General features: G+C 40.4%; 1 protein-coding gene across 1 annotated transcript; it reads left to right on the top strand.

Annotated features, from left to right (window-relative positions):
* The first annotated feature begins 8531 nt into the window (after positions 1–8531).
* On the top strand, positions 8532–21058 carry LOC308686472 (protein NLRC3-like). Its single transcript, XM_081394890.1, has 8 exons — positions 8532–8589; positions 8833–8946; positions 11364–13133; positions 14053–14226; positions 16293–16466; positions 17083–17256; positions 17913–18086; positions 18536–21058. Exons 1-8 carry the CDS (start codon positions 8540–8542, stop codon positions 18540–18542), a joined length of 2637 nt encoding a protein of 878 aa, XP_081251016.1. The 5' UTR covers positions 8532–8539; the 3' UTR covers positions 18543–21058.
* Positions 21059–21316: the final 258 nt, after the last annotated feature.

Below are 21316 nucleotides of genomic sequence, written 5' to 3'. Positions count from 1 at the left end.
CTGAAGAGACTAATTTCAAATTTTCTATACTTCTAAACACTAAAAATATACAACAAAATGCATTTAAGGGCTAAAAAAGTGGATTTAGCATGATATGTCCCCTTTAAACAGACATTTTAAACCGGATGGTATAGCATCGAACACTATACAATATTCTTTTGGGATTATTGGAATACTATACTTTTGAAGAAATTCTACATATGTATACAGGTGCCCATTCTCATTAAATAACTGTTTAACAAATATGACGCCCTTATCAACCCATTTTTGAAAAAACAAAGTTTTATGCTTAAATGTTATATACCGGTTATTCCAAATTATACATTTGTTTGGAGAAAAATTATGTTTGTAGATAAGCATCCATGAGAGAAGCACCTGCCTATGAAAATTACTTAGTCTAACGGGAATCTTACTGATTTCAAAGTTGCACTGCAACAGAAAAGCAACCCCACCCATCTTTTCAAAAAGTAGATTAGGAATTAAATACCAAATTTTATTTTTGTATTGAAAGTAATGCTTGAGCCATCCATTTTTTAAAATTGTATTTGAAGTGCTGAAGTCAAGCACATTTAAACCTCCATTACCAACCGAATTAGTTAAGGTACCTTTTTTAATGTAATGAGATCTATTTCTCAAAATGAAATTGAAAAGATTTTTATCGACTTCTTTAATTATGTTATCAGGGACTTCTAGTGAAATAGCAGGTTAGATCAGACGAGATAAACATTCAGTTTTTGATAAAAGAATTCTACCATTAATTGACAAGTCTCGCATCAACCATAAATTAAATCTATTTTTAACTTTTTGAACTACAGATTGAAAATTAAGCTGACCCCTTTCCTTTTCGTCTTTACATATTTTGATTCCTAAATAGGTAATAACATTCTTTACAGGGATGCCATTAATATCAAGAAGATCACTATTTTTTTAGAGGGTACAACTCACATTTGTTTAAGTTTAATTTTAACCCGGAGACTAATGAAAAGTTATTTAAACAATCAATCACACTTTTAATTTCGAATGAATCTCGAACAAATATTGTTGTATCATCTGCTAATTGACAGCATTTTATTTCTCTTTCTAAAATTCTGATTCCATTAAAATTAAACATTTTAATATAAAGAGTCATGGTCTGAGTTACAAGTAAAAACAAAAAAGGTGATATTGGGCATCCCTGTCACGTACTGCTCAGAGACATGAAGTAGGAGATCCAAATGCAGCTTTATTTTGTGGGGCAATCCAGAGGCGTAATCCAACATACAGGCTAGGGTCATACACAGGAAAGCAGTCCAAAACAAAGAAACAAACAAACAAACAAAACAGGCAGGGACCAGAGGCAAGAGAGTAATCCAGGGACCAGAGGCAAGAGAGTAATCCAGGAAACAGGGCAAGATATCCAAAAACAAGAAACAAGACAACCAGGGAAACGCTCAGAATAGCAGTGTAACACTTAACAAGACTTCGCGGTGAGTGAATGAATGAACAAGGTATATATAGACAGACTAACAGGATGATGAGACAGGTGAATGCAATCAGTGAATGAGGTACAGGTGAATGTGATCAGTGATAAGTGATGAGTCCGGGCAGTGAGTTATGGGAAATGTAGTTAGTGAGTGAATATGATAGTCTGATGTGGACTGCCCTCTGGTGGCTCACAAGGGCAGCTCTAGCTGGTGATCGTTACATAACCCCTCCCCAAAGAGCGACTTCCAGACGCTCCAAAACTGTCCAGGTGGGAGGTGGCCCGGAGGCGGATCCGGGGGCGGGATGGAGGGCCAGGTCCGTGGAGCGGAAGAGGACCTTGAGACTGTGGTAATACGGGAGGCCAGGACGGAGCAGGCAGTCCATCGGGCGGCCAGGGCGGAGACGACCCTCCATCGGGCGCCAGGGCGGAGACGACCGTCCATCGGGCGGCCAGGGCGGAGACGACCGTCCCTCGGGCGGCCAGGGCGGAGACGACCCCTCGGGCGGCCAGGGCACAGGAACAGGCACCGGCTCAGGAACAGGAACAGACACAGGCACCGGCTCAGGAACAGGAACAGACACAGGCACCGGCTCAGGAACAGGAACAGACACTGGCTCCGGCTCAGGAACAGACACTGGCTCCGGCTCAGGAACAGACACTGGCTCCGGCTCAGGAACAGACACTGGCTCCGGCTCAGGAACAGACACTGGCTCCGGCTCAGGAACAGACACTGGCTCCGGCTCAGGAACAGACACTGGCTCCGGCTCAGGAACAGACACTGGCTCCGGCTCAGGAACAGACACTGGCTCCGGCTCAGGAACAGACACTGGCTCCGGCTCAGGAACAGACACTGGCTCCGGCTCAGGAACAGACACTGGCTCCGGCTCAGGAACAGACACTGGCTCCGGCTCAGGAACAGACGTGTCAGCGACCATCTTGTCCGTAGAAACTGGCTCGGCGGAGGTCATCGTGTCCGGAGACACAGGCGTGGAGTCGGCCATCTTGTCCGAAGACACAGGCGTGGAGTCGGCCATCTTGTCCGAAGACACAGGCGTGGAGTCGGCCATCTTGTCCGAAGACACAGGCGTGGAGTCGGCCATCTTGTCCGAAGACACAGGCGTGGAGTCGGCCATCTTGTCCGAAGACACAGGCGTGGAGTCGGCCATCTTGTCCGAAGACACAGGCGTGGAGTCGGCCATCTTGTCCGAAGACACAGGCGTGGAGTCGGCCATCTTGTCCGAAGACACAGGCGTGGAGTCGGCCATCTTGTCCGAAGACACAGGCGTGGAGTCGGCCATCTTGTCCGAAGACACAGGCGTGGAGTCGGCCATCTTGTCCGAAGACACAGGCGTGGAGTCGGCCATCTTGTCCGAAGACACAGGCGTGGAGTCGGCCATCTTGTCCGAAGACACAGGCGTGGAGTCGGCCATCTTGTCCGAAGACACAGGCGTGGAGTCGGCCATCTTGTCTGTAGACACAGGCGTGGAGTCGGCCATCTTGTCCGAAGACACAGGCGTGGAGTCGACCATCTTGTCCGAAGACACAGGCGTGGAGTCGGCCATCTTGTCTGTAGACACAGGCGCAGAAAGAGGAAGAGGAACAGATTCAAGCTCAGTATCCGGATCAGTTTCAGGAACAGATTCAGTCTCGGCGGGACGAGACACTTGACTGGCGGACGTGACGTGAAGCTCAGTCTCTGGATCGGCAGAAGTGACGTGAAGCTCAGTCTCTGGATCGGCAGAAGTGACGTGAAGCTCAGTCTCTGGATCGGCAGAAGTGACGTGAAGCTCAGTCTCTGGATCGGCAGAAGTGACGTGAAGCTCAGTCTCTGGATCGGCAGAAGTGACGTGAAGCTCAGTCTCTGGATCGGCAGAAGTGACGTGAAGCTCACTCTCTGGATCGGCAGAAGTGACGTGAACAGTCTCTGGATCAGCAGAAGCGACGTGAACAGTCTCTGGATCAGCAGAAGCGACGTGAACAGTCTCTGCATCAGCAGAAGCGACATGAACAGTCTCTGGATCAGCAGAAGCGACGTGAACAGTCTCTGGATCAGTAGAAGCAACGTGAACAGTCTCTGGATCAGCAGAAGCGACGTGAACAGTCTCTGGATCAGCAGAAGCGCACTCTGAGCTTGACGGGACCAGCGGCGGCGAGGGCTTTGAGCTGGGTAGGACCAGCGGCGAAGAGGACTCTGAGCTGGTTAGGACCAGCGATGAAGGCTTTGAGCTGGACAGAACCAGCGGCGAAGAGGGCTCTGAGCTGGGCGGGCCCAGCGGCGAAGAGGGCTCTGAGCTGGACGGGACCAGCAGTGAAGGCTCTGTGCTGGACGGGACCAGCAGTGAAGGCTCTGTGCTGGACGGAACCAGCGGTGAAGAGGGCTCTGTGCTGGACGGGACCAGCGGCGAAGAGGGCTCTGAGCTGGACGGGACCAGCAGTGAAGGCTCTGTGCTGGACGGGACCAGCAGTGAAGGCTCTGTGCTGGACTGAACCAGCGGTGAAGAGGGCTCTGTGCTGGACGGGACCAGCGGTGAAGAGGGCTCTGTGCTGGACGGGACCAGCGGTGAAGAGGGCTCTGTGCTGGACGGGACCAGCGGTGAAGAGGGCTCTGTGCTGGACGGGACCAGCGGTGAAGAGGGCTCTGTGCTGGACGGGACCAGCGGTGAAGAGGGCTCTGTGCTGGACGGGACCAGCGGTGAAGAGGGCTCTGTGCTGGACGGGACCAGCGGTGAAGAGGGCTCTGTGCTGGACGGGACCAGCGGTGAAGACTCTAGCTTGGCGGGCATGTCGCTTGCTGTCTTGGCTTCGGCAGATCTGGCGTGAAGTGCAGGCTCGGCTGGACTGGCGTGAAGTGCAGGCTCGGCTGGACGGGGGTGCCACGGAAGGAAGCTCTCCAGACATCTGGAGAGTGCCTCTCTCCAATCCAGACCAGAGAGATCGGGGAGCTCCCTCGGGTCAACCTCCTTAGCCCCCAGCCGGTAACATAACTTAATAGCCTCGTCACCCAGAGAGCAAGAGGCAGCGAGAGGAAAAAAACCCCAGGTGTACTGGAACAGATCGAGGCTATCCAGGGCTAAGGCCGCGATCTGTCCAGCGAACTCCCGGCTCATGCTGGGAAGATCAGGTGAGATCCGTACTGCTGTATTACAGGAGGTCATAGCTGCTGGATCTGAAGTGTGGCGAAGTCTTCTGTCACGTACTGCTCAGAGACACGAAGTAGGAGATCCAAATGCAGCTTTATTTTGTGGGGCAATCCAGAGGCGTAATCCAACATACAGGCTAGGGTCATACACAGGAAAGCAGTCCAAAACAAAGAAACAAACAAACAAACAAAACAGGCAGGGACCAGAGGCAAGAGAGTAATCCAGGGACCAGAGGCAAGAGAGTAATCCAGGAAACAGGGCAAGATATCCAAAAACAAGAAACAAGACAACCAGGGAAACGCTCAGAATAGCAGTGTAACACTTAACAAGACTTCGCGGTGAGTGAATGAATGAACAAGGTATATATAGACAGACTAACAGGATGATGAGACAGGTGAATGCAATCAGTGAATGAGGTACAGGTGAATGTGATCAGTGATAAGTGATGAGTCCGGGCAGTGAGTTATGGGAAATGTAGTTAGTGAGTGAATATGATAGTCTGATGTGGACTGCCCTCTGGTGGCTCACAAGGGCAGCTCTAGCTGGTGATCGTTACAATCCCTGCCTTATGCCTCTTTCTAAAAGAAATCTGGGGGTAGTACCATTTGCAAGTTTTACTGAGCTATTACACCCATTATATAACGTACAAATAGCCCTTTTAAAGAAATTACCAAAGCCAAAAAAATCTAAAGTCTCAAACATAAAATTGTGGTTAACAGTGTCGAATGCTTTATAAAAATCTACAAAAAATATAAAACTTTCACTATCAATATACTCATTATAATCAATTAAATCTAGAACCAAACGAATGTTATTACTTATATGTCTGCCCTTCATGAATCCTGATTGGCAATCATCTATAATATGTTCTAAGCAGTTTTTCAATCTTTCTGCAAAAATAATAGCAAATACCTTAATATCATTATTAAGCAAAGTAATCGGTCTCCAGTTGTCGATAAGGGTAGTGTCCTTATTAGCTTTTGGTATCAAACTAATCAATCCCTGGTGTAATGATGGAGGTAACTCGCCACGTTCTATAGCTTCATTAAACACACATAATAAAAATGTAGATAATTGTTCTTGAAATTCCTTGTAAAATTCGCTAATCAAACCGTCGTTTGATTACTATATAACGTCTGATAAAAGGTTGATATATAATTATAAATTTTAACAGGATCTTCAGATACCTCCCCATTTATATTTAGTTTTAATAGAGAATTTAGCTCAGTGTTTCTCTTTACTAAGTTAAAAAAATATCTGGAGTTTTTCTCCCCTTCTTCAAGCCATTTCCATCTAGACCTTATAAATGCCCCTTTGGCTTTATATTCATACATCTCGTCTAACTGTAACTGTAATTCAGATAACCTGAGTTTGTCCTGTTGATTCGTTACATTATTACTTGTCAAATTAACTATCTCTTTTATTACTTGTTCCTCTCTAGTCCTTTTAGCCTGTGCTATTATTTTCCCTCTAACAATGGCTTGTTTTCTTATAAGATACTTCATGTACTCCCAATTGCTACCAAATTTATTTGAACTCTTTGCATTGTTCCAGCAACTCAAAATAATATTTTGTACTTCCTTTTTAAACAAGTCATCTTCCAATATTGCCTTATTTAATTTCCAGTGTGTTCGTTTTCTTACATTATTATCAGAATTTCCAGATAAGTCAATAACTAGATAGGTCAGTAAGGACAGAGGTTTCTACAGTAACATGGCTTACTTGATCTTCTAGTACACTGGATATGAGCCAAAAGTCTATCCTAGACTGTTTACTTCTGTCACCAGAACACCATGTAAATTCTTGTTTGGTAGGGTTTCGAATCCTCCAAATATCAATTAAATCTAATCCCAAACACAAATTATGTAATTCACTGAAATTATTTAAACTATTTCCACGAGGAGGAATACAGTCCAGGTTATTATCCCAGATAGAATTATAATCCCCTCCAAGAATTAGTTTAGCATCAGGAAAACTATCCAAGATATTTCTAATTTTTTCTTCAAAGTCTTGTAGTAAACTTTTATTCTTTATAACACTGTTTGTTGCATATATATTCCCTAACACAAAATATTGCTGGTTGAATTCGACAATCAAAATGACCCATCTTCCCAAGGGATGTGAAAAACTTTAAAAAAAATTTCCTCTAAATTTACCTTTCAAAATTGCAACACCTGCAGAATGATTGCTACCATATGACATCCACATATCGTTTCCCCACTGGCTCTTCCAAAACTGAAAGTCTGATTCAGATGCATGTGTCTCTTGGATGAAATAAAAATCACAAAAATACTTTCTACAAAACAAAAAGATTGCTTTTCTTTTAACTAAGTTTCTCATACCTCTAACATTAAGAGAAAAAACAGCGAGTGAACCCATACTCACAGAAGAACTTCAGAACAAAGGTTTACATCTCCAAACCCCCCTGCATAGCATGAATGCTTATCTGGTAGCAAACTGTAGGCTTTTGCATTCACATGTCAGAAAAAAAAAGTCATTGCCTACTTCACAAATACCTCCTTCCCGTCCACAAACGCTCTGATCCCAACAAAATAAGCCCTCTTGCCTTCTTTTCGTGCAGCTTCAACACTCGGCCACAGCTGACTCCTGATTTCTTTATCAACTGCCGTTAGATCTTCAGCAAACCTCAACTTCTTTTCCTTCAAAAAGCTGCTTTTCTTTGCACTTTTCCACAGTAAGTCTCTAATATGCCTGGATCTGAACAGGAGAATCACAGCTCTTGGCTTCTGGCTCACATCAAGCCTCCTTCCCACGCGATGAACCACGTCAATCTCAGTAACGAACTTTCCCTTTTCATCTGGAAGCACTGCAGCGCAGATGTTCACGACCTTCTGTTTGATATCTTCGCCTTCACGTTCGTCAAGACCATAAAGCCTAAGGTTCCAGCGCCTTCTATATCTTTCCATTTCGTTCACTTTAGCTTCCAGATCCAGTATTTTCTTGTCGTGAGTACTACTCGATGTTTTCAGTCCAGTCAGATCTGCTTTAATGTCGTTAATCTCACGAGACAAGAATTCGGTGGATTTTTGGAGAGCCTCGATCCCGTCAGAATTTTTTTAAATAATTTTCTCCAAACCGTCAGCTCTTTCATTTATTTTTTCTGTCAGCATTCTGACAATGTTGTTTTGCAGGTCGAGGAGAGATGGCTCGTTCTTTGATTTCTTTGAATCGGGGGTATGCGGAGCCGAATCAAGTTCGGACAAACCTTTAGAAAGCAAAGCTTCACGTTGCTGTTGGATTTGTACATAATTATGCACCTCAGCAATTTCCTGTTCAGCATCCATCCACAACTCTTGAGTGTCTTTCTTGGAACTTTGTCTCTCTTTGCGTTTTCCAGCCATAGTTTGCAGTGACGTCAATCAGCTTGCACGTTAACAGCGATTTACACTTACTAATGAGATAATTTGCACCAAATACAGTTCAAATGCGAAGTAAACAAGTTTACTGAATTGCTACTCGATCAAATTAAAATAGTTACCACAAAGGCGTGGAATTAGGAGACGAAACCTTCCGACCTCACAGATTTACAACCGCCACGGTCGCCATCTTGCGCGCCCCAAAGGTTTCGAAGCTTCATGAAGAAGTGTTTTGAAATTGCCATCACTATCTATGTTCTTGTTTTGAGTTCCATGCGTCGTCATACCTTTGTTTTATGTTTGATCATGGTTTGGAATAAATTGCATTTGGGTTCTCACTACTACTTCCCTCCAGTGGACTTAAATCATTACAGTAGCATTTTTATGACCTTTTACAGTTAAAATCACGATTATTTTTTACAGTGCAGCAATATGAATTCTTGTCTATTATGTCATATCTGTTATTTTTAAATTGTCTGTTCTTTTGAAGCCAAAGCTGCAGACAGAAATCAAACCCACCGGAGTCCAGCTGTGTGTCCATGAGGAGTGACGCGTCTATGGGGAATCCAATAACATTTAAAGGAAAACACACATCAACAGATCTGAGGTACAACATTTTTATCTAGAGAGACTAGATCAGCTCTTCCCAGATCTTCTCTGGAGCCCCTAACACAACCACTACACATTTTCTCCCTCATATAAAATACCTGTTTCAGCTCATCAGCTCATTAGTAGAGACTGCAAGACCTGAATATACAGATGATGGATAAATGTAGATAAACCTCACATAGAGAACCAATCTATCCATGTAAAATGAACTATATATATTCTTGTCTGTATTCAATTGAAGTGGATTCCACCAGCAGAGATCACAGGCTCCAGAGTCCAGCTGTGTGTCCATGAGGAGCGACCGGTCTATGGACAACATGACATTTAAGAGAAGACAAAAGTCAACTCAAATGAGGTACAACATTTCTGTCTAGACAGACTCATCCTGATAGTAACTCACTGTACCCAGACTATCCATTATTGATAACAGATGAAGTAAATAGTAACTAGCAACACTTTTAATGCAAGTTAACTTCTTGTTTATTGAAGTATTGTTAAAAGAGCTATGCAGTCTTGCTGTTGGTCTGAATATCAGCATGATTTTTATGGGTGGTTATAAATATAGATTTTCTTATGCATTGCATTCTTCATTTGAACAATCTGAAGATTAATTACCAAGATTGATGTTTTAATCTATTTTTTTTTCAGTTGATTAGAGAATAAAACTTTACTAAAAGTTCAGTAATCACAGTATGTTACTTTTTATAAAATAGGGTCTACGCTTTCAAATTCATTCAATTTAATCACAAATTACAAATACTGTCACGCTGGTTGATGAAGCAGACAGACGAAGCTTGATTCCTAATGATAACAAAGATAGGGCTGGACCCGAATACTTGAATATTCGAATATTCGTTCGGGGGGTTGGTATTCGATTTGAAAATCTGACATTCGAATATTCGTTTTTTTTGTTTCGTTTTTTTGCACACCTGGGATCCCCCGCGAAACGGTTCACATTCGCGCTTGAATAAGGCCGGCAACACACTGGCTGCGTGGCGTGAGCGTCTCAGCTGCTGGCATGTCCGTTTTTATTTCAGCTCCCATGTTAACAGTTTGGAGTTTGTACACTGCCCGCGTGAGACACGCGTCTCAGGCACAGCTCGAGCCACGCGGAAAAAGCGTGCATGCTAGAAATAGAACCGACGCCTAAAAGTGTTCCAGCAATGGGAGTATTCTCTGGCTATAACGCAGAACAGCAGAGTTTGTATGGTCAGAAGTGCATGCCTGAGCTAGTATTTTGGGTTAAGCTGCGTTGCTTTGACATTGTGGAAAATAGAATAATAGAAACAAAATTTATTAGCCTTTTTACCCGTTATTATCTATCTAAATTAATCTCGTTTTTAATTTAACTTAATTTCTTTTTTCTTTATTTAAATTTAGTTTTTCTTTATTTAAATTTAGTTTTTCTTTATTTAAATTTACCCTTTACTGTGTCAGTAATTTATTAGTCAGAAAAATATTAAAAATATTAGCCTACCTTAAAAGTATTGCTTAAGTTAACAGACCTGTGTGTGTGCGTTTTATATCACTAGTGCAGTGTCCGTAAGGAGCATACAAGCCCTGCCCGCGTGAGGCGCGCCGCTTCCCGCTCGCGCTGTTCTGTAGTTTACTAAAAGTTTATTAATTCTGAATGTGTTGCGTCTCGCGTGTCCATCTATATTGCACCAAATGCGACACTGCACTCCCTGTGAAGTCGATTGGATGAACGGTTCTCGAAATAATCAAAATGCAAACGGACATACAGACACACAGAGATTCCTGCTTTTATTAGAGAGAAGAATATGTTCAGCACCCTCTCTCCAAAGCTTAGAATATTCTATGTTCATTACAACCGAAGCTTCGAAGCTCAAAAAACGGTATTCGGACCAGCCCTAAACAAAGATAATGTACACAAGCAACAGTGTGTTTTAACATAGACACGAACAATAACTGACCAAGGACAGAACTGAACGGGAGAATATATACACAGGGTAAACGAGGGAAATGCAAGATCATTAAACCGGCCTTATATGCCATTTACAAAATTCAGATTTAATTGAATGTTTATTTATTCTGTCTAAATTCAGTTGAATTCAATAATTTGGACATTGTTACTAATTTTTACCTTTAATATTATAGTAATGATCCAAGTGAAGCAGGTCCACTGTATAGTTGTAACAAATTCACTGGAGGCAAGTTGAGATGAGGACCCAAATGCAAATTTAATTATCGAACAAAACAAAAGCATGACCAGGCATGGAAAACTCTAAACTAAAACAGGAACAAAAAACCAAGACTAGAAAACAAGAAACTGGCTCTGGGACATAGAACAAATAATACTCGACAAGGACACAGGGCAAACATGAGGGCTGAAATACTATACATAGACTAATTACAAGACAAGGAACACCGGTGATCAGACGATTAACCAATGACAAGACACATGGCAGGATCACATAAGAAGACACAGAAACATGACAATGGCAAGAAACAAAACCCAAGATGTGACAATATTTTACTGCATTAGTTGAGAGGTTTTTCCCTACAAAATGTACATGTATCTCAAATATTTCCAGATTTATTTGAATTGAGAACAATCAAATAATGAAATTTATATCAATATCCAATTCCTAGAGGCTTGTGCAAATGGCCAAATAACAGTTTTACTGATATATAGACCAGCAGCACTGTTGCTTGTGTGATATTGTCTAATTATTTAATTAGAGAGTGTTGTTATTTTACTAAAACTTATCTCTTTATGTTGTAATCTGTCAATCTTTCACTGGTCCAAAGCAGATTCAAATCAAATCTGCTGAAGAAGTTTCAGTGTCTGTATGAAGGAACAGCAAAGCAGGGAAACCCAACACTCCTGAATGAGATCTACACAGAGCTCTACATCACAGAGAGTGAAAGTGGAGAGATCAATAATGAGCATGAGGTGAGACAGATTGAGACTCAATCCAGGAGAGCAGCAACAGAGGACACACCGATCAAATGCAATGACATCTTTAGACCTTTACCTGGACAAGACAAACCCATCAGAACTGTGCTGACAAAGGGAGTCGCTGGCATTGGAAAAACAGTCTCTGTGCAGAAGTTCATTGTGGACTGGGCAGAAGGGAAAGAGAATCAGGACGTCCAGCTCATATTTCCACTTCCTTTCAGAGAGATCAACTTGATGAAGGACAAAACACTCAGTCTTTCAGATCTTCTTCATGTCTTTTTCCCTGAAACAAAAGAAATGGAAATATCCAGTGATGAATATAAAGTGTTGTTCATCTTTGATGGTCTGGATGAGTGTCGTCTGTCTCTGAACTTTAAGAGTGAAGTGAAACTGTGTAATATATCTGAATCAGCCTCAGTGGACGAGCTGCTGATGAACCTCATTAAGGGGAATCTGCTTCCCTCTGCTCTCATCTGGATCACCTCCAGACCAGCAGCAGCGGATCTCGTCCCCTCTGAGTGTGTCCATCGAGTGACAGAGGTACGAGGCTTCAATGAGCCACAGAAGGAGGAATACTTCAGGAAGAGAATCAGTGATCAGAGTCTGGCCAATACAATCATCACACACCTGAAGTCCTCGAGGAGCCTCCACATCATGTGCCACATCCCAGTGTTCTGCTGGATCTCAGCCACTGTTCTAGAGGAGATGTTGAGTGAAGCAGAGAGAGGAGAGATTCCCAAGACTCTCACTCAGATGTACACACACTTCCTGATCATTCAGACCAACATTAAACATGAGAAGGACTATGAGAAGAGAGTGAAAGATGAAGACATGATTCTCAAACTGGGGAAACTGGCTTTCCAGCAGCTTGTGAAAGGCAACCTGATCTTCTATGAGGAAGACCTGAGAGAGTGTGGCATTGATGTGACAGAAGCATCAGTGTACTCAGGATTGTGCACTCAGATCTTCAGAGAGGAGTTGGGCTTGTATCAGGGGAAAGTCTTCTGCTTTGTTCATCTGAGCATTCAGGAACATCTAGCAGCTCTATATGCACACATTCACTTTACAAACGAGAACAGAGATGTGTTTAAAAAAAACAAACAAAGTTTCTTTACTAAAATCTTAAACCAGAAGAAATATCACTCATTATCTGAGCTGCATCAGAGAGCTGTGGATGAGGCTTTACAGAGTAAGAATGGACATCTGGACCTTTTCCTGCGTTTCCTTCTGGGTCTCTCATTGGAATCCAATCAGACTCTCTTACGAGAACTACTGACACAGACTGGAAGCTGCTCCTACAACAAAGAGGGAACAATTCAGTACATAAAACAGAAGATCGGGGAGAATCGCTCTCCAGAGAGATCCATCAATCTGTTCCACTGTCTGAATGAACTGGGTGATAATTCTCTGATGCAGGAGATCCAAGATTATCTGAAATCTGGAGAAATAGGAGGAACCAAACTCTCCTCTTCACAGTGGTCAGCTCTGGTTTATGTGTTGCTGACATCAGAGCAGAAGATGGATGTTTTTGATCTAAAACAGTTTATTGGAGCCAATAATACAGCAGATGAAGTTCTTCAGAAGCTGCTGCCTGTGGTTAAAGAATCCAGATCAGTTCAGTAAGTCACTCTGACACCAATCACTACACTGATAAAACATGATCATATTTATGATTTTTAGCATGTGCTTTCTAACCAAAGCAATACTGTAATAGGAAAAATTCAAATATATCTTAAGTAACCCTTTACAATAACAGTACATGAATAATCATATCCTAATACCTGAATCAATAGTTAATTCAACATGAACTCATGATTAGCGAAGATATGAACTAATCATGAACCAATGTAGAGCTATCCTTAACTACGACTAGACCTAAACTAAATCAACCAGGCTCCATAAGAATAAATAACTACTCTGAATTTGAATCAAACATGATTTAATATTCTCAACGTCGTCTGTTTCTCTTCTGTGGTGAATAATGAATGATATACAAAAAAGAAATATACCAAAAAAAGTTTACCATCAAGTAACTGAAAAGGATGTATAATCTTCAGTTGATTATTTCCAAAGCTTCTGAGGTCATTTTACTTTTGATAGTGTTTTATGGTACGTATTTCTAGAACCTTTAAACTTATTTTGATTACTCTCAGGTTAGGTAAAGTACGTCAAATCTGTCCTAAATCATAAGCATCTGAATTTTCATTCTCACAATCTATAGGTCAGAAGACTTCTTCATGATCTGTTCAGTTCAGTATTTTAGAAATCAAAGACTTTTGGCAGACGAGCTTCTTAGATTCAATTAAATATAGGTTTATTATTTACAGGTTAACTAGTTTACAAAAAGGCATACTTGTAACAGGACAATTGCATATTTTCCACAACAATAGTTATAAGCATGATTGGATGATGTGAAGAGATGACAACTGCTTTCATATACAAATCTGTTGAGGAGAAAGGAGAAATTCATATGTATCTTATCATTTATATCAGTGTTTCCTGAACTGAGAGACTGAAGAGTGTCATTGTTCTCTACAGGTTGAGGTATTGTGGTGTTACAGGTGAAGGTTGTGCTGCTCTGACTTCAGCTCTGAGATCAAACCCCTCACACCTGAGAATACTGGATCTGTCAGGGAATAAAGTAGGAGATTCTGGAGTCAAGCAGCTTTCTGTTCTACTGAAGGATCCTCACTGTAAACTGGAGAAACTGTGGTAAGATTTGATAAAATGTCCCAACATAATCCGCTATTTTAATGGTAAATAATGATTGCCATACAAAAAAAAAATCTACTGTGAAATTACTAATGGAAATGTTGATTTTATTTTCATTAGATTATTTCCAATGTGTCCGACATCATTTTACAATATTAATGATAGATTAAGCATGACTGGATGATGTAAAGATGTGACAGCCATGTTCATATACAGATATGTTGATGATTTTTGGGCATTTGCATAAAAAAATTATATTCGGTTACACTTTATTTTATGGTGTCATTGTTACAGTGTAATTATATATTTAAGTACTGAGTAATATTAAGCAACTACATGTACTTAGTATAGGATAAGGGTAGGATTAGGATTTGGTTGAGGGTTAGTTGCATGTAATTATCATAGACTGTAAAAAATATGGACAAAGCGTCTGTGACGTCACCCATAGACTTTCTGAAGAACGGTTTTGAAGCTGTTTATGGGGGGTATGGGCGGCGCCATCTTAGAAAATCTTGGGAAATCCTAACCCCGCCCACCTTCTGGCGCAGCGCGTGTCACCCAGCTCGCTCTGCTACTTCGGTTATCTCTGTATATTTTAGACAACGAAATATGTTATAAAACACCATACTAACTCTTTTCGTTTTCATTTAAAGAAATCTTAAACATTATAGCCACACAAATGCGGTTCAGGCAACGTGTATTGATTATATTCACTGCACATAACGTTTGCCTATTTATAAAAAAACAAAATATAAAACACAAACCTGCCTCTTTTCATTTTAAATATAATATAAAAATATTAAACATTTTAATATGGTCCAGGCAATATGTGCATTTGTACTAAACAACAGATTTTGCAGTAAACAACATTATAGATCATCTTCGTTGTATTAAAATTGAAATGACAAAACTCAACCCAGTCTCTTTTTGTCAAATTTCAGTTTTATCAATATTATTAGCCATTATAAAAGTATAAGTAAAAGGTATAAGAAGCTATACAAATAAAGCAAACATTTCAGTCAAACATACAAAGTCAGCGCTCTAGTCTAACCATACAACGGTAAAGTTAAATAGCTTATAAAGTTATGAAACTTCCCCTCAGCCAAAACGATTGGCCAGGGAGCAAATTATAGATTCACGAGACCAAAAATCGCCCGTTAGATATACACAAGACGAATTATATCTCATGTTTAACCACTACAGAGACGCCAGGGTCAGCTGCGAACGACTAGCCGAGGAAAGGCTGTTCCCGGCGGGGTACATGAGCGCTGAGCGCCCGGTCATCGCTGGATCTCACAACTGGATAAAATTTTCATAAATCTTTAAATAAACCACAGATTTGAGCTTTAAACAACTACATTCTCGCCTGAAAAACTCTTAAAACTACATTTCATGATACAGAAACAGTAGTATTATATTTCAACTGTGTTAAAAAATGGCGCTTCTTATGTTGTCATTCTCCTTGGCGCAGCCTAAGCTGTCAATCAAGCTGTCAATCAAAGTTAACCACGCCCTTATTGTCATACATTTTATATCTAAATACGATCTAAACTAACGAGTTAGAAAAAATTCACCCCCCTCACAGTTGTCAGGTACTCGGAACCTATCGAAAAATACAATAAAAGTCCATGGGACCAACCTGTAAAAACATGAATTTATGCTGTGAAAACGGACATTTTAACATGGGGTCTATGGAGATTTGCTCCCTTTTAGGACCTGCCCCTAGCGGATTTTCGATGTATTGCAGTTTTTCGCACTTCCGGGTAGGCTTCATTTTTCAGATGAGAATGTTGCCCCTTGGTAATTATGCATAATTTACTGTTATTACTATGGTAAGTTTATGTAACATATGTAACAAGAATACTGTTAAATAAAGTGTTATCGAATATTCTTGCAATTTTTATCAAATGGAGACTAACCCGCTCAAGCAGTTTGTAGAAGCGGGTCTGAACCTTAGACTGGACCTGTTAATGGTGCCGTGGATTAAGTGTCTGATTGTGAAGTTCTGCTTATCTGAGCTGTAGATCCTGAACTGAGAGACTGAAGAGTGTCATTGTTCTCTACAGGTTGAGATGTTGTGGTGTTACAGATGAAGGTTGTGCTGCTCTGACTTCAGCTCTGAGATCAAACCCCTCATACCTGAGAGAACTGGATCTGTCATGGAATAAAGTAGGAGATTCAGGAGTCAAGCAGCTTTCTGATCTACTGCAGGATCCTCACTGTAAACTGGAGATACTGTGGTAAGATTGTATAAAAGTCTCAATGTTTTCTGTTTCTCTCCTGTGGTGAATAATGAATGATATACAAAAATAATATATACAAAAAAAAGTTTACCATCAAGTAACTGAAAAGGATGTTTAATCTTCATTAGATTATTTCCAAAGCTTCTGAGGTCATTTTACTTTTGATAGTTTTTGATAGTGTTTTATGGTGCGCATTTCTAGACACTTTTATCCTTATGTTGATTATTCTCAGGTTAGGGAAAGTACGTCAAATCTGTCCTAAATCATAAACATCTGAATTTTCATACAATCTATAGGTCAGAAGACTTCTTCATGATCTGTTCAGTTCAGTTTGTTAGAAATCAAAGACTTTTGGCAGACGAGCTTCTTAGTTTCAATTAAATGTAGGTTTATTATTTACAGGTTAACTAGTTTACAAAAAGGCATACTTGTAACAGGACAATTGCATATTTTCCATAACAATAGTTATAAGCATGATTGGATGATGTGAAGAGGTGACAACTGCTTTCATATACAAATCTGTTGAGGAGAAAGGAGAAATTCATATACATCTTATTATTTATATCATTGTTTCCTGAACTGAGAGACTGAAGAGTGTCATTGTTATCTACAGGTTGAGATGTTGTGGTGTTACAGATGAAGGTTGTGCTGCTCTGACTTCAGCTCTGAGATCAAACCCCTCACACCTGAGAGAACTGAGTCTGACAGGGAATAAAGTAGGAGATTCTGGAGTCAAGCAGCTTTCTGATCTACTGCAGGATCCTCACTGTAAACTGGAGATACTGTGGTAAGATTGTATAAAATGTTGCAACATAGTCCTCTATTTTAATGGTAAATAATGAGTGCCATACGAAAAAAATCTACTGTGAAATTACTAATGGAAATGTTGATTTTATTTTCATTAGATTTTTTCCAGTGTGTCCGACATCATTTTACAATATTAATGATAGATTAAGCATGACTGGATGATGTAAAGATGTGTCAACCGTGTTCATATACAGATATGTTGATGATTTTGGGGTATTTGCATAACAAAATAATATCCGGTTACACTTTATTTTATGGTGTCATTGTTACAATGTAATTATACAACATATTTAAGTACTGAGTAATATTAAGCAACTACATGTACTTACTATATGGTAAGGGTAGGATTAGGATTTGGTTGAGGGTTAGTTGCATGTAATTATGCATAATTTACTGTTATTACTATGGTAAGTTCATGTAACATATGTAACAAGGACACTGTTAAATAAAGTGTTTTCGAATATTCTTGCAATTTTTATCAAATGGAGACTAACCCGCTCAAGCAGTTTGAAGAAGCGGGTCTGAACCTTAGACTGGACCTGTTAATGGTGCCGTGGTCTCTGATTGTGAAGTTCCTGCTTATTTGAGCTGTAGATCCTGAACTGAGAGACTGAAGAGTGTCATTGTTCTCTACAGGTTGATTGGTTGTGGTGTTACAGATGAAGGTTGTGCTGCTCTGACTTCAGCTCTGAGATCTAACCCCTCACACCTGAGAGAACTGGATCTGTCAGGGAATAAAGTAGGAGATTCTGGAGTCAAGCAGCTTTCTGATCTGAAGGATGATCCACATTATAAACTGGAGAAGTTTCTGTGAGTAGTGATGATTAAAACTGTTCATATTTTAATTGAAAGTTAATTTAGTTTCTTCTTAGTTTACTTTCCTTGTGATGGCAAATTACTCACTAAAAACATGTTTAATAAAAGTTTAATTCATTTATTTTTTCATTATAGTTTATAGCAACAATCAAATATCTTCAAGTTTCTTTTTATTTCAAACAAGTCAAAATTTTGCTTTTGTCATTATCAATGTTAATTGCAATAAAAGATAATGGTAAATATATTGATCACTAGATTCTTTATCATAAATAAAACTGACCCAATGACACAGAAAGAGGACTATAGATAAGCTTTAACAATTGTGTATCTCAGTATTATATTATAATCTCTCAATTAATCATCTAAGTAGTTTCTTTTAGTTGTTCTAAAGTGGATAATGCAATAATGTTGCACACATTTGACTGTCAGTGTTTTACTTACAGGTTCTAGATGTTAGTCTGAGCTTCTCTGGATCAGCTGATGGAGAATAAAGAGACACCACAGACACAATCACATTCAACAGAATCAACAGACACAAACCCACAGTGATCATCACACACACATGTGTTTGTGTAACTTTACAGAATGATCCAATCCTTCATCCAAAGTCAAACAAGGAAACCTTCAACCAGATGAACTGGATTAATATCCTGAATGTTCAGATCCAATCTGACCTCTGACCTGTAATGCCTGAATCATAATCATACACTGTTCGCTCGTTGGTCAGAGGAGAACTGAGCGACTGAGTCTGGTTTCTGCCAAGGTTTTCTTCTCCATTCTGTCACTGATGGAGTTTGAGTTCCTGCCACTGTCGCCTGTGGCTTGCTTAGTTGGAGACACTTAATATTCAACAATATTATTGATCTGATCTGACACCATTATATGAGAACTGAACTGAGCTGGACGATGACATCACGGTTTTCTCCAGAGCGGCTGTATAGATAAATTAACCAAATTTACTAAAACAACAGAAATGAGCCAACACTGAACTTACTTAAGCTGGACTATGACACTGTTTTCTTCTAGATCTGTTGTACAGCAGGAACAAACTTATACCAAACGATCCAACCTAGGTAAAGAGCAAGCAGCTAAACACGTTGGAAGCACTTTTGTCAAACTCCACAAGCTAGCCACCACTCCGACCATATTAACTGTATAAATAAATCATGACTCCGACGATATCACAGATCGATAATAATGCATTTACTAGCAGCTAACTAAACCGCAGCAGGTCAGTAAACAGAATCCAATGTCCCTCTCTACTCACCCTGAAGCTAGCTGATGTTCATCGTGTCAGGAAACATTGGTGATAAAGGGAGTTCAACTCGCAGAACTAACGTTAGCAGCTAGGTCCATAGTAAGAGGTATCTGTGGAGTAACCGGCCGTGCAGCATTTTGATTTTAACATTTTGCGTGCAGCTAACTTAACAAGCCATCCCATTGGATGAATTCGTCCAATCACATTTGCCATTTATCTGCCTCTATTTTCTAAAACGCACAGCACCTCAACCATGTTTTAGTATTTTTCTCTAAATGCACACGACATATATACGCAGTCTCTATTTACTAAAATGCTTAATGTGCTTGTATACAATAAATGACAGACTACAGCCCTCCAACCTCCCACCACATTTCCCTCTTATAACACCATGAACCACTATTGCTCCATTAATAATTGACTATGTACATTGCAGATACAATCTGTATCATACCTGCATTACTTTTATTTTGTGTAATTTACAACGTTACGGCGTTGCATGCTCGTAGTTTCTTTTGCACTTGATCAGTGAGGCGATACAGCGCGCGCCGCTGCATTTGCGCGTGCAATTGAAGAGTGCGCTACGAGAACAGGATGACGGCTGACAGGACAAGAAAGTCAGTTTTTCTAAGGTGAAAGACTTTATTTCAGCGTACACTTACACTGCCTGGTAGTTCCTATTGTGCTGGGTTTTCTGAAGTAGTCATGATACGCCTCTCATAACATGCTCTAAACATGCACGCAGAGTGGAAAAGGAGGAGCGGGGGCGCGGGGAGCAAGGATCACAAATTTGAACTATATCGATATATGCGATATGGTCTAATTCCATATCGCATTTCAAAAATAAATGTTCCAGGTTGACCTCTCTCCAACAGATCGATTCTGGTGCAGTGTCCATGCTCCGGCAGCGCCCCCGCACCCACACCAGTCACTTCCCCCCAAACGATCCTGTACTGTAGGTGTAGCATGAAACTGATTGTCCTCCTTGTGGTGGTAGTCAGGTACTACTGGCCTGTCCCTCACAGGCTCAAACGCGTAACCAAAATGATTCATTTTCGTGTGTATAGGACCTGCAGCTGCAGCTGCCTATATACCTTCGCAGGTCTTACCATGCCAGTCATGTCATCAGAATTGCCAGCGTTCTTATACTAACAAACGCAATTTTTGTGTTTCTTTTAAAAAAAGCTAAATTGATTTTTTTTTTTTTTGTAATTTACATTTAATTGTCATAAACAACACATTATCAATATTTATTCTTTCAGTTCAGTTCATCTTTAAGCTGGACTATGGTATTATTTAGGGCCCGAGCACCGATGGTGTGAGGACTCTCTTGGAATTGCTCTGTTTATTATTATTTCTTCTAGATCTGCTGTACGAAAACCCTAATAAGTTGATTGAACTCAATTGATTTGAGTAAACTCGTTCCCTCAATTTAATTGAGTAATGGGGTCTCCCAAAACGTGCATATTTAAGTTTACTTAACTTGGTGCTTATGTAGACTTGACTTAAATTGTTTAGTTCACCAAACTTGTAATAAAGTTCACTTAACTTAGTGTTAATTTCAAGTGTGTATATTGTGTGTATATTTAAGTAAACTCAACATGAAAATTTAACTGAAATTAGAATTTAATTCTAAATTTTAAAGTTATTATTTTTGACTGTAAGCTTTGTGCACACTGCACTTACATAAAACAATGAACAACATATTGATCCTTTGAGTCTTTATTGACCAAAATGTCAAATGGAAATGAGTCACACCCTGTACATAACTCTAAAGGTGGCAACAATGTCCAACATTAAATAGTAAACTACATCATTTGTACAACTCTGATCACTTAAACATTACACTTAAGTCTCACATTTGTGTTAATGTACTGAACATGTAAACGTAATGTATACATTCTTTTTACATTTACATTCATTTGTAGAACATTCTCACAGTGGTGTTTAAGTCTCACAGTGACAC

Source organism: Scardinius erythrophthalmus (genome assembly GCF_964197995.2).
Source record: "Scardinius erythrophthalmus genome assembly, contig: HAP1_SCAFFOLD_596, whole genome shotgun sequence".
NCBI lineage: Eukaryota > Metazoa > Chordata > Actinopteri > Cypriniformes > Leuciscidae > Scardinius > Scardinius erythrophthalmus.
Note: the sequence above shows the minus strand (reverse complement) of the source record. Positions and strands in the feature narration are given on the sequence as shown.